We start from the raw sequence: 12,500 nt of genomic DNA, 5'->3' as shown, positions 1-12,500 counted from the left end.
TGAAATATTCATCTTCTCCTTAATGAGCTCTGGTCCTCCAGGGCCCGTAACTCTCTCTCTGTGTGTGTGTGTGTGTGTGTGTGTGTGTGTGTGTGACCTCCGGAGACGCCATTAACACAGAGATAAATATGTAATGAACAAAGGAAAAAAATCACTTTTCTCTTATTTTTGTGCATGACTTCACCTTTCCTGTTAATCAGCGAGATATATAAATATATATATATTTTCTCCTTCTGTCTCATCCCTCGTTCACTCTCTTTTGAATTTGAACAAGTGTGTGTGTGGTTGTGACTCGAGGGAGGAGATGAGTCACTGCACATTTACTGTTTTTTTATGTACATATAATAATGCGTCTTTGAAAAACTGTACACACACAATGTTACTGAGGCTGCGAGTGCAGCTGAGTGCAAATGTGTGTCTGTGTGTGTGTGTGTGTGTGTGTGTGTGTGTGTGTTGCATGTTTTTTTCATTGAATCTGTGTGTGTGGTATTCATTCCATTTATCTGCAATTAAACAATTAACTTAATTGTGGTTCGCCAAAAAGCCCAAACTCCAAACTCCACCCAGCTCCAGTGAGTAAGAGAGGCCACCGGGACGAGCTGGGGGGGGGGGGGGGGGGGGGCAACTTCATCTTAATGGGAATGAATGAAGACGACAAACAAACTGTTTTAGACTTTTGAAGATATTTGGCAGAAGCGGCACCATAACAGGGGAGCAAGACTTTTACTGTTCATGTCGTTACTGTTAAACTGTTACTTCATGAACACTAACTGTAAATTACACTTTTAAGTTTTTTTATAAAAAAAGGTTTCTCACCAAACTTGGAGGGAATATTACTCAGGTGATTAACTTGTGTAGCGTCATAGCAGAGCCGGGCCGGCGGTGACCCGAGCTCTGTACAGGTCAGTGTCCATCAACTGGAGTCTTCAGACCTTCTTGTCTTTGAGAAGGACGCTCCGCCCATTTCACACCTCAAGATCAGTTTCCTGACGACGGTGAAGTTCTGAGAGAATAATGATGCGTGATGACGTCATCAGGGCCGAGCGCCTGCGTCACGCGGGGGGGCGGGTCTAACAGACGAGGTCACAGCCGGCTCCGACCTTCAGAACAACTTCTGTGTTTGAATCCACATCGTGCCTCTTGTTTCTAAAGATATTACATAACTGTTAACATTATTATAGATGGTGGAGAAGAGGAGATAATTCCCAGCCTGACCTCCTCTCACGTGTCAAATCTCATGTTTTAATACGTTTGTTGATCATCTTTCATGTGAAAACACTCGTGGTTTCAACGCTGTGACACCAGCAGATTTAAATCATCCACGTGTGTTTTGACAGCAGGAGGAGGAGGAGGAAGAGGAAGAGGAAGAGGAGGAGGAGGAGGAAGAGGAATAAGAGGAGGAGGAGGAGGAAGAGGAGGAAGAGGAGGAAGAGGAAGAGGAGGAATAAGAGGAGAACGGGCGTTGTGGTTGTTACTACTTGTTCTAGTCCACCACTCCTGGGGTCTCAGCCACGGTGAGCGGTCACACACACACACACACACACACACACACACACACTTGCAGCAGAAAATCAATTTAGCAAAAACAATAAAGAAATTATTTATAAGGGCAGACTCTGCCAAATTAGCTGTGGGACGCACTTAACTGCTACAGCCGTATGAACGAGAAGCAGCACGACCGCGTCAGTCAGGAAGAAATGTGATGCTGCTGACACGGACACACGCGCACACACACACACACACACACGGAGAGAGCGAGAGAGAGAGAAGGCACCTGCACATTTAATAGACACAGTCAGAAATGTCCCAGAGCCCCTGACATGCAGAAAATGTCTCACGCTACTGTACAGAACATACAGTCCAGTTCTCACACACACACACACACACACACACAGACCACTGTTGTGTAGTTTACTGTACAGCCGTGACTGTACGTGTTTTATGTGGTCGGTTGTTACAGCTTGAGAAACTCTCTTATTGTCCAAAACACAAAGGAGCGCTCACATTACCAACTATCAGTGTGTGTGTGTGTGTGTGTGTGTGTGTGTGTGTGTGTGTGTGTGTGTGGCAGATGGGACACATGTGTGGTCTGTGGTGGCAGGCCGGCTGGAGCCTGAGGTTGGTGGGGGCTTCATCTGAGACGGGGAGGGGGGATCTGAAGACGGCAACACACACACACACACACACACACACACACACACACACAAATATATAAAGACACTCACACACACACCTCATTTCCCATTAATAAATCAAACCAGCGTTTCGCCACAGTTCATCTCCCTGTGTCTCTGGAGGCGGTTGGGGTTGGGGGGGGGTCCCACCACGGGGCGTTGTGAGGGTGAACTTTATTCTGAGTCTTCGTGGAGACGGTGAGCGGAGCAGAGGAATGTGTTCACGGTGCCACCACAGCTTCCTCCACGACTTCCCATCAGCGCCCCGAACGGGAAGAACTGGTGGAGGTGGGCGGAGCCACGGAACAACCACGACGAGTCGTGTCGGGTTGCTATAACATGGGAAGTTTCAGCTTTCGCCTGGTTTTGATTCATGACATATGGTTTGTACTATATGTGGTATATAATAGGTTTGTATTATGGGGGCTGGTGGTTACAGAGACAGGCTCAAACCCCCCAAGACTTAAATATATCTGTGCAGCCTGACCTTTGACCTCTCCACACTGCAGTGACTCACACATGTTCTGAACTCCGGCACGTTGGATTTAAAGGAATAGTTTGTGTGTCACAAAGGTTCATGTAGTGATTTTCTGACGTTCCTTTAAATAACAACCCATGTCACTAAATGACTCTGTGGTGGACACGGCTTTTTATCGGTTCTCTCTTTTCATATTTATATATTTGCGTGGTATCTGCTGCTCATGATCAGCGGTAGATCTGGTTTTATTTACACAGACAGGGCGGGTTCATTATGGACAGTTAATGAAAGAGTTTCCTGCATCGATCCTCCGCCTTCGTCCGTCCTCACAAACTAATGTGGCATTTCCTCCGGTGCCTCAGCACCACCACCACCCAGCAACACTGTTTACTCTGCGCTCCACTGGGGCACACGCACACACACACACAGGTCACACACACACACCAGATCAAACGCCACGGTGCGTACTCTACACAAAATGAATATAATAAATGAACAATGAAGACAGGTGTGGTCTCTGAGGGCGGAGGACGTCAGTTCCACACGTCTGTGACGTCTGGTGGATTTACAGTTGGATGAACTGTTGTGTGACTGTACATGTACTGTGTGTGTGTGTGTGTGTGTGTGTGTGTGTGTGTGACCTGTGTGTGTGTGTGTGTGTGTGTGTGTGTGTGTGTGACGTGTGTGTGTGTGTGTGTGTGTGTGTGTGTGTGTGTGTGTGTGTGTGACGTGTGTGCGTGTGTGTGTGTGACCTGTGTGTGTGTGTGTGTGTGTGTGACCTGTGTGTGTGTGTGTATGTGATCCAGAGACACATTTGACAAAACTATGACGACAATAAAATGGAAGTAAAAATGTTTTTCCGGCGGGAAGATGTGGTGATATCATACTTCTCCAAAGACATATTGCAGTATTTGGATCCTTTACTAAAGTAAAAGTACGAATACTGGACTGTAGATCTATTTCCTTGCAAGGAATAGTGTACACGTATATATGTCCAAGGGGCGTTTGGCGTCACGTGGTCTCCTCTCACCTGTGTGTCCTGCGGCAGGTGCAGCACGGTGTGCAGCCGCTCGCTGTGATGGTGTCTGGACTCCTCCTCGTACGCCAGGTCCCTGTCGGCCTGCGGCAGCGTCAGGAACCTGCGGATGGTGCACAGGTTCTCCCACAGCGTGCGGTTCTCCGGGCTGGGGTTCTCCTTCCACCGCAGCAGCTCGCACAGCCAACCCTGTTAGAGGAGAGACGAGGGAGACGAGGTTAAAGGAAAAGATGTGGGAGTATTCCTTTAAACCCATCTCATGAATACACGTGTGCTCCGTCCTTTTGTTCCGCTTTTAGGAAACTTTTCCTTTTTTTTCTGTTTCCAGAACCGACACCTTCCGGAAGAGGAGGAGAAATGTGTGAGGTAAGAGTCGGAGAGGAAGATGTGAGGGAGGAGGAGGGGGAGGGGGTGGGGGGAGAAGATTTGATTATATCTGCGTGACTGGTTCGGTTTGTGACACCAGCTGTCGTGTTCAACCAGCCACCTCGGGCAGCGTGCGCCGCTAATAGCCTGATCATCTCCCTCTCTCCTCGCCGCTCTCCGTCCTCGTGACCAGCTGCAGCAGATGGGTGCACTGAGCCGTGACCCCCCCCCCCCCCACAGGACCCACAGCGACCTGGGGGACGCCGCAGACCTCACGCCACCGTTACTGTCCTGAACACACGATGCACACCACGTCCTCTCACCTGGCAACTCGGCCGCACGCGACTGTCCCCAACACTCCATCACGAGGACCGTGAAGGAAGAGATTTAGATGGAGTTGCCTCCTGTGATGAGGTCTCGTTTGAAACAGGTTCATACGGTTTGGTCGGTGTCTGATCGAGGAGGGAAACGGTTTCGAGTTTAGAGCGACGGTGAGAGAAAGAGTCTCAAGCTGCTAAAAACTTAGAGAGAGAAGATTTAAACATGTTAATGTGGTTATTAAGATGCTCTCAAGTATTCCAGTGCTTTTACAGTAATTATGCTTCAGAAGAAGCAGAGTCGCAGTGTTTTTATTGTCCGGCAGTAAAAAAAAGTTCCTGTTTAAAAAGTCAGCAGATCATAAATGGACGGAACCTGGTGTCTAATATTTGAACATTGAGAAAACCCACTGATTGATTTGGTGATTTATTGTAATTGACTGATCAGCACGTTGTGTCTGTAGATGAATGTTCCACATCCAGAGCCTGAACACTGACGTCAGAGCTCTGAGGGAACTTCAGCGACTAAAACCCTCGGCAGTAAACACCTCGCGCTTTGGTCTTCATCCCTCAGAACAACGTAGTGTACAGTAGATCTAAGTGGTCATGTTCCCTGTCCCCCCTCACCTGGCTCTTGTTGGCCGCCACCTTGGCGAACAGCGCCTGCGACACCTTGGCTCTCTTCATCTCCTGCTGGATCTCGTCGTAGATGCCCGATGTGATGTTGACCAGCGACTCCAGCTTCAGTGGGAGGTCGGGGGCCGGGCCGGGGGGCTTGGGCTGCGACGGGGAGGAGGGGGGGGGGGGGGGAGGAGGAAGAGGAGGAGTGGGAGGAAGAGGAAGAGGAGGAGGAGGCGGAGGAGGAGGAGGAGGAGGAAGAGGAGGAGGAGGAGGGGGGAGGAGGAGGAGGAGGAGGAGGAGGGGGGGGGAGGAAGAGGAGGAGGAGGAAGAAGAGGAGGAGGAGGAGGAAGAGGAGGAGGAAGAAGAGGAGGAGGGGGGGAGGAGGAAGAAGAGGAGGAGGAGGAGGAGGAAGAGGAGGAGGGACGAAGAGGAAGAAGTGGAGGATGAGGAAGAGGAAGAGGAGGAGGAGGAAGAGGAGGAGGAGGAGGAAGAGGGGGAGGAGGAGGAGGGGGTGAGGAAGAGAAGGAGCAGGAGGAGGAAGAGGAGGAGGAGGAGGAGGAAGAGGAGGAGGAAGAGGAGGAGGAGAAGTTAATGCACGTGAGTACGAAGGGAACGAAGGTTCATGTCTGCAGGAGGAGAAGGAAATATCACAAACACACGAGTTCCAAAGGATTTGTAAGTTGAACTAAGTCCAGAGAGTGGTCCTCAGACGCAGGTCTTGGTGTTTACATGCCAGTGGAGGTTATCAGCTGATGATCAGCGGCCGCACGTCTCCACATGCAGCGTCGTGTGTCCAGGTCACTAAGTCCTCCTCCTCTGTCACTGTCGGAGCGAACACGCGTCGGCTCTCAGACCAGTTTGTGTACACAGCGTTTGAAGTCGTCCGCAGGAACATGTTCAGACCGGGCGAGCTCACATTCCCTCAGTGTAAACGATGCGACAGAGATAATTTCCACGCAGACATAATAAGAATAGAGCCATGAATGGGCATCTGAGCCCTGACATCAGAGGCAGAGAGCGTCTTATCGACTGATGTTGTTAAAACTGCTATGTGCACATGGAGAGACATTTTTTTTCCGAACACTGTATAACGTCCTTTATGTTTACAACATGCTCGTACGAAAGCTTTGAAGCTGTTGTCCCCGTTACAAATGGAATTTGTTTAAGATAATAAGACCAAGACTGAGTGGGTACGTGGCGTGCCGCAGTCTGCTCAGAGATTCCAGATAACTCACCGAGTTGGAGATCTTAGTCTTGTTCTTCCAGATGGAGGCCCAGGTATCAGGAGTGATCTGGTCGTCCAAGCTCCTCTCCCACACTTTCTACACACAGGAATCATCACATCAGTCCCACTCTGGGTTCCGTCTGTGTCTGACGGCCGTGAGCGTCCACCAACCTGCGAGAGGCGCGGCGCCCCCGGGTTGGAGGAGTTGGAGGCGGGGAGGCCGACCGAGGGGTTCATGGTGCGCTCCCGCTCCTCCTGGTAGATCCGGTCTCTCTCGGTCTCCGGCAGGTTGAGGAAGTTCTGCATGGCCTTCAGGTTGACCAGCAGCGACTGCGAGGCGGTGCGAGGGTCCTCCTCCTTCCTCAGGATCTCGGACAGCAAACCCTGAGCGACGCAAACACACACACACACACACACACACACACACTCGGTTTCACTGTGAACTGTAACCGTCTGTACAAACTAACACGTGTTGGAGGAGTCGTCCTCGCGCCTTGCGGGAGGATTGAGCTGCTTCTCCTTTGGCAGCATTCAAAAATATGTTTTCGGCTTTTGTCATGATGCTGAAAATGGGCAGTTAATAGTGTGATAACACAGAACAGTTAAATGAGATTCTATTACGGTAGTTTCTGGTTTTCACTTTCTCTTCATTTCCCTCCATTCAATCTGTTTTCTGAGCTCAGTGTTCGAGAATCACCTCTTTCATTTTGAAATCATCGCGAGGAGAAGCAGGAAGTCGTCACATTTCAGAAGCTTCGTCATGAATATTGAAAATAGTTCAAATTAACTTTCAGTCAATCCACTAATTGCTTCATTCTGCTTGTAAATACTGTTCGGTAGTTTTATCTACAACGGTGCTTCATGTCTTCAAAGATCTTCAACCTGTAGTGACTTTACAGGTTTGATAGCCTGCAAAGTAACTAGTAACTAAAGCAGTTAAATAAAGAGAACAGTGGAAATATATAAAGTGTAGAGTGGCAGTAAAACCAGAGCCAGTACCTCTAACGTGTACATAAGTACTGTACTGCTCAGTGTAATTATACTATTGAAAACGTGGGCCCTCAGATCATCAGTCGGAGTGTGTGTGTGTGTGTGTGTGTGCGTGTGTGTCTGTGTGTGTGTGTGTGTGTGTGTGTGTGTGTCTGTGTGTGTGTGTGTGTGTGTGTCTGTGTGTGTGTGTGTGTGTGTGTCTGTGGGCAGGATGCTCACACACACACACACACACACGTGGAGAGATTGACTGAGCGACACCTGTTCCACCAGCGGCTCTATGAGCCATCACATTGGTCTAATGGGGCGTGTGGTAAAAAGTTTAGCACAGCACGAATGCATCAGATAATTGTGCTGCCGTGTGGGCGGCGGGCGGCGACCCGGCGAGCGGGTCTGATCCCACTGATGAAAACGACGTGACCACGGAGAATTAAGCCCGTGTGAACGAATCTCCGTCGGGTCAGAAACCACCAGCCTCTCACCTGACGCGTGGTGGAGCAACAGGAACTACCATCAGACTTAACCTCAGTGAGCAGTGATGTGTTGGTGTGTGATATTTGAAATGTCACATCTTCCTGTCTCTGACCTCTGACCTCTCTCCCTCCCTCACACTTTCCCAGCCGCCTCCTAACCTTCTTGACCTCAGTCGGTCTCTGTTTTCCTACCTGTGTGCGGTTGAAAGCCACACGGGCGAACACGGCCTGGGAGACACTAGCTCTCTTCAGCTCGTCTCTGACCTGCTGGTAGATTTCAGAGGAGACTTCGGCGGCCGAGGGGTTGCTCCCGGGATGGTCGCCGCCGGCTTTGGACGAGCCCCGAGGGATGGGCGGGTGGTTGAGGAACTGCTGGTTGAGCGCCTGCGGGTGCTGGTGGGCCAGCAGGCGGCTAACGGCTAGCTGCTGGTTGATGAGGTGGGCCATGGCGAGCTGCTGACGCACCAGCTGCGGGGAGAGCTGCGGGGAGAGCAGCCCACCTGGCCCCAGCAGGGGCTGCAGGGCGCCGGGCGGGGGCGGAGGGGGCGGAGGAGGCACCTGGCCCGTACGCAGGGGAGGGCTGTGGTGGAGGGGGCCGTGGGGCGAGGGCTGCTGCCGGGGAGGCGGAGGCTGCTGGGGCGGCTGCTGCTGATGGGAGTTGACCTGCGGGTCTCCAGCTTTGAGCAGCGGACCGCCCGCCCCCAGGTGACTGAGCTGGGCCAGGCCGGCCAGGTGAGCAGGGGGAGGCCTCTGGCCCGGCACGCAGAAGTCGGCCATGTTGTCTCTCTCTACTGGAGGGGAGAAGACAGCGACAGCGAGGGAATTAACATCCTCTGCTCAAGTGAAACACATCTCAGGCAAAACAGATTCATTCAGGAGAGACGTATCAGCATACGGGATTTACAGTGAAAGAAATCCAAATAGCATGGTCACCGTGGCTGATTATCATTATGTAATACACTCTTAGTTTGTTAATACTGATGTGTGAACGTATAATCAACATTGTACTGGTGTAGTGTGTTGAGGTGGAACTTCTTTGGTCCAGTGGTTCGGATCACAAGATAAATGTGAATCGTTTTGAGAAACACTGGACAGAATAAGGTCTTAACAAACTCATTTAAATTGAACCACCGGAGGTGAGATGTACGATGATAACCATTGTTTAACCTTTAACCATGAACTATGTTCTGTAAACCTGTTGTTTTCTAAAGATGTTAAATAAAGAACTTTGTGGTCAAACATCTTTACATCTTTAGCAAAGTGTCGGAAAGATGGATCCGGTTTCTTACTTTTGATTTCTGCGGGGTCTCGTCCAGACCACATCTTCTCCAGATAGTCGACTGCTCAGACAAACAGAGAGAGACAACGGGTCAGAGCGTGAGGAGATGCTGATATTCTGACACCATCAACGATAAGAATAAACGTCTAAAGCCCAGTTCCCAGGTGAATGTGAACATGTGGAGAAGACAGTGGCGAACACGGGGAGCAGACGAGTTACGCTGGCGATGGGGTTTGATGGCTTCGATGGATGTGTCCTACTAAAGACCCAGAACACTCCTGAGCGTTCTACAACTTCCTCACAGCATCAGAAACCTGAGGGGAGCAGAAGACGGCGAGCCGCCCAGTGTGTAGCTCAGTTGTTTAGGAGGTGGATGGATTCTGAGACGTCCGTCCCTTTGGGCACAGACATGTAGAGACGCCCACATCCCTCCTACACGACAGCAGCAGCCACAGATTCTAACTCTGTGGTCGATTGTGTCTCTTTGTTTCCCCCCAAACAGAGGCTCTGTCCCGGGCCCCCGGCTCCTCCACGGCCCCTCGGCCTGTATCTATTAATCTGTCTCCAGTGATGTCACATGAGGCAGCGTGTGTTGGGGCTGAAGACTAAAATGGCTGACGGTAAAAATAATAATGATCAAGTGTTTTTGAGTTAGAGCGAATATCTACCTGAAATGTCCGTGGTTACGTTGCATTGTGGGTAACAGCAGGTTTTAACAAGGAACATGTGTGGAGTTCCCAAAAAGAAAAGAAAAAGACGATATCTCTGGTTCTGCTGCGTCGAGTAAGTTGGATCGGCGTCTCTCTCCGGATGCTCACCTTTGATTTTCTTGTACTTCTTGTACCAGCGTCCAAACTCCTGACATTTGGCCGTGGAGACGTTGGCGTAGTACGAACTGTTCACGATGGAGGAGATCATACTCTGAGGGAGAGAGGGGGGGGACCATAATTAACAACCAACATGATATGAAATGCTTACACTCACGCAACAACCACATGGCGCACACACACACACACACACACACACACACACACACACGTAATAGAAATAGACAAACATTAATCATGATTGGAAGCCACCCACGGAAACTCGAGCCAGTGCAGCGTAGAGAGGGAATCTCAAGCCACACACACATGTGCTTGCAATTGATGCTGCGATCAACACCCCCTCCAGAGCGCGCACACACACACACACGCACACGCACACACAGACACACACACACACACACACACACACTCACACACACTAGTGATTATGGGACCAGGGGTAGGACGGCCCAACAGGGAGCCGGGGAGTTCGACGTGCTTGAGGAGACAGCGATTCATTTTGTGCTGAGCAGAGTTTGATTAAAACGCAGTAGCGATGATTAATACAGACTCGGTTTGTCTCTGAATGTCGTGTAGAGATCATCTGTGTGTGTGTGTGTGTGTTACCTGTGACAGCGGACACTCTTTGGCCAGCGTGCTCTGGTTCATTTCCTTCAGCAGCTCTTTGAGAGCGTTCCTGACGGTCGCGTGGTTCCACTGTTCACAGGGCAGATCCTCCAGCCTCGAGAAACTACAACACACACACACACACACGAGGAGATTTAAGATATATCATGTTATTTAGCTGCAAAATTAAATGTTAATCAGGAAGTGACCAGCTGCTGTCTGTCGCTTCATATTCCAGTTTTCTAAATCTCAGCAAGTAAGCGACTGCAAAGTTAAAAAAAAAAAAAAGTGTAACGCTTCTTCTCCTCAGACGTCCCATCTACCTCCCTCTACCTCCGTCTACCTCCGTCTACCTCCTTCTACCTCCCTCTACCTCCGTCTACCTCCCTCTACCTCCGTCTACCTCCGTCTACCTCCCTCTACCTCCCTCCACCTCCCTCTACCTCCCTCTACCTCCGTCTACCTCCCTCTACCTCCTTCTACCTCCTTCTACCTCCCTCTACCTCCCTCTACCTCCGTCTACCTCCGTCTACCTCCCTCTACCTCCGTCTACCTCCGTCTACCTCCCTCTACCTCCGTCTACCTCCCTCTACCTCCTTCTACCTCCTTCTACCTCCCTCTACCTCCCTCTACCTCCGTCTACCTCCCTCTACCTCCGTCTACCTCCCTCTACCTCCGTCTACCTCCGTCTACGTCCCTCCACCTCCGTCTACCTCCCTCTACCTCCCTCTACCTCCGTCTACCTCCCTCTACCTCCGTCTACCTCCGTCTACCTCCCTCTACCTCCCTCCACCTCCGTCTACCTCCCTCTACCTCCCTCTACCTCCTTCTACCTCCCTCTACCTCCTTCTACCTCCTTCTACCTCCCTCTACCTCCGTCTACCTCCCTCTACCTCCGTCTACCTCCGTCTACCTCCCTCTACCTCCGTCTACCTCCCTCTACCTCCGTCTACCTCCCTCCACCTCCGTCTACCTCCCTCTACCTCCCTCTACCTCCTTCTACCTCCGTCTACCTCTCTCTACCTCCCTCTACCTCCCTCTACCTCCTTCTACCTCCTTCTACCTCCCTCTACCTCCTTCTACCTCCCTCTACCTCCCTCTACCTCCTTCTACCTCCCTCTACCTCCGTCTACCTCCCTCTACCTCCGTCTACCTCCTTCTACCTCCGTCTACCTCCCTCTACCTCCTTCTACCTCCCTCTACCTCCGTCTACCTCCTTCTACCTCCGTCTACCTCCCTCTACCTCCGTCTACCTCCGTCTACCTCCTTCTACCTCCCTCTACCTCCGTCTACCTCCCTCTACCTCCCTCTACCTCCGTCTACCTCCTTCTACCTCCCTCTACCTCCGTCTACCTCCTTCTACCTCCCTCTACCTCCGTCTACGTCCATCTGCCCCCGTCTACCTCCGTCTACCTCCGTCTACCTGCCTGCAGATCTTCCTGGCGTTCGCCACGGACGTTCACATAGACACCTAAACAGACCTGGCCGGTATTTGCCAAGACAATAACAAGAATAACTCTGTCATCTGGAGTTCATATCTGTCTGTAATCTGTCCATCATGACTCTGCTCCACCGACTCTGGGGAACTGGGGAGTTTCCTGGCACACGGAGGCCGATGACAGATGATAAATCTTCACCAGGTTGTTCAGCTGCAGCTTTCACTGTTTCAGTTTTGCTGCTTGTCAATTTTTTTCATAAATGTGGTTTAATTTTTTCACTTCTTAAAATGCGGCCTGACCTTTGCAGTTGAATCCGCAGCGTGACCATGTGGTAGACCTCCATCAGCATGTCGGCCACCGTCGCCTCGGGGGCGTCGGTCAGGAAGTGGATGGGCAGCGGGTTCCACCGCCCTACTTTGATGATACCTGGACGGAGGCGCACAAGATTCTTTTATGAATAACTTTGACATGATTCAAGAAAATAAAGAGCTCAGGCATAAAGTAGCAAAAAGACAGTTAACTGGTAACATGCACTTTTAATGTTTGTCAGTAAAATGATTTCAGATTTGGCATCTTTTGCTTTAGATATGAAGTTTTGTTGTTTTTGAGGATGAAACTCGCCGGTTGCTTCCTGTTGTCACCTGGTCGACCTGCCTGTGCTTGTGTGAG

General features: G+C 50.8%; 1 protein-coding gene across 6 annotated transcripts in view; it reads right to left on the bottom strand.

The window, feature by feature from the left end:
• The window catches only part of satb2 (SATB homeobox 2), a 44,615-nt gene that overhangs the window by 6,444 nt on the left and 25,671 nt on the right, over positions 1-12,500 (bottom strand). For 5 of the 6 annotated variants that reach the window (XM_047337261.1, XM_047337260.1, XM_047337259.1 and 2 more), the window contains 9 exons: positions 12,131-12,257; positions 10,393-10,516; positions 9,778-9,880; positions 8,970-9,020; positions 7,873-8,471; positions 6,389-6,601; positions 6,228-6,314; positions 4,999-5,151; positions 3,683-3,877 (listed from right to left, as the gene is read on the bottom strand). In XM_047337261.1, coding sequence (XP_047193217.1) covers positions 3,683-3,877; positions 4,999-5,151; positions 6,228-6,314; positions 6,389-6,601; positions 7,873-8,471; positions 8,970-9,020; positions 9,778-9,880; positions 10,393-10,516; positions 12,131-12,257 — 1,652 coding nt within the window. The remainder of the gene's footprint in view (positions 1-3,682; positions 3,878-4,998; positions 5,152-6,227; positions 6,315-6,388; positions 6,602-7,872; positions 8,472-8,969; positions 9,021-9,777; positions 9,881-10,392; positions 10,517-12,130; positions 12,258-12,500) is intronic. The other variant, XM_035651069.2, reaches the window with a different exon arrangement.

This window comes from Scophthalmus maximus, chromosome 14, assembly GCF_022379125.1.
Source record: "Scophthalmus maximus strain ysfricsl-2021 chromosome 14, ASM2237912v1, whole genome shotgun sequence".
Lineage (NCBI taxonomy): Eukaryota > Metazoa > Chordata > Actinopteri > Pleuronectiformes > Scophthalmidae > Scophthalmus > Scophthalmus maximus.
Note: the sequence above shows the minus strand (reverse complement) of the source record. Positions and strands in the feature narration are given on the sequence as shown.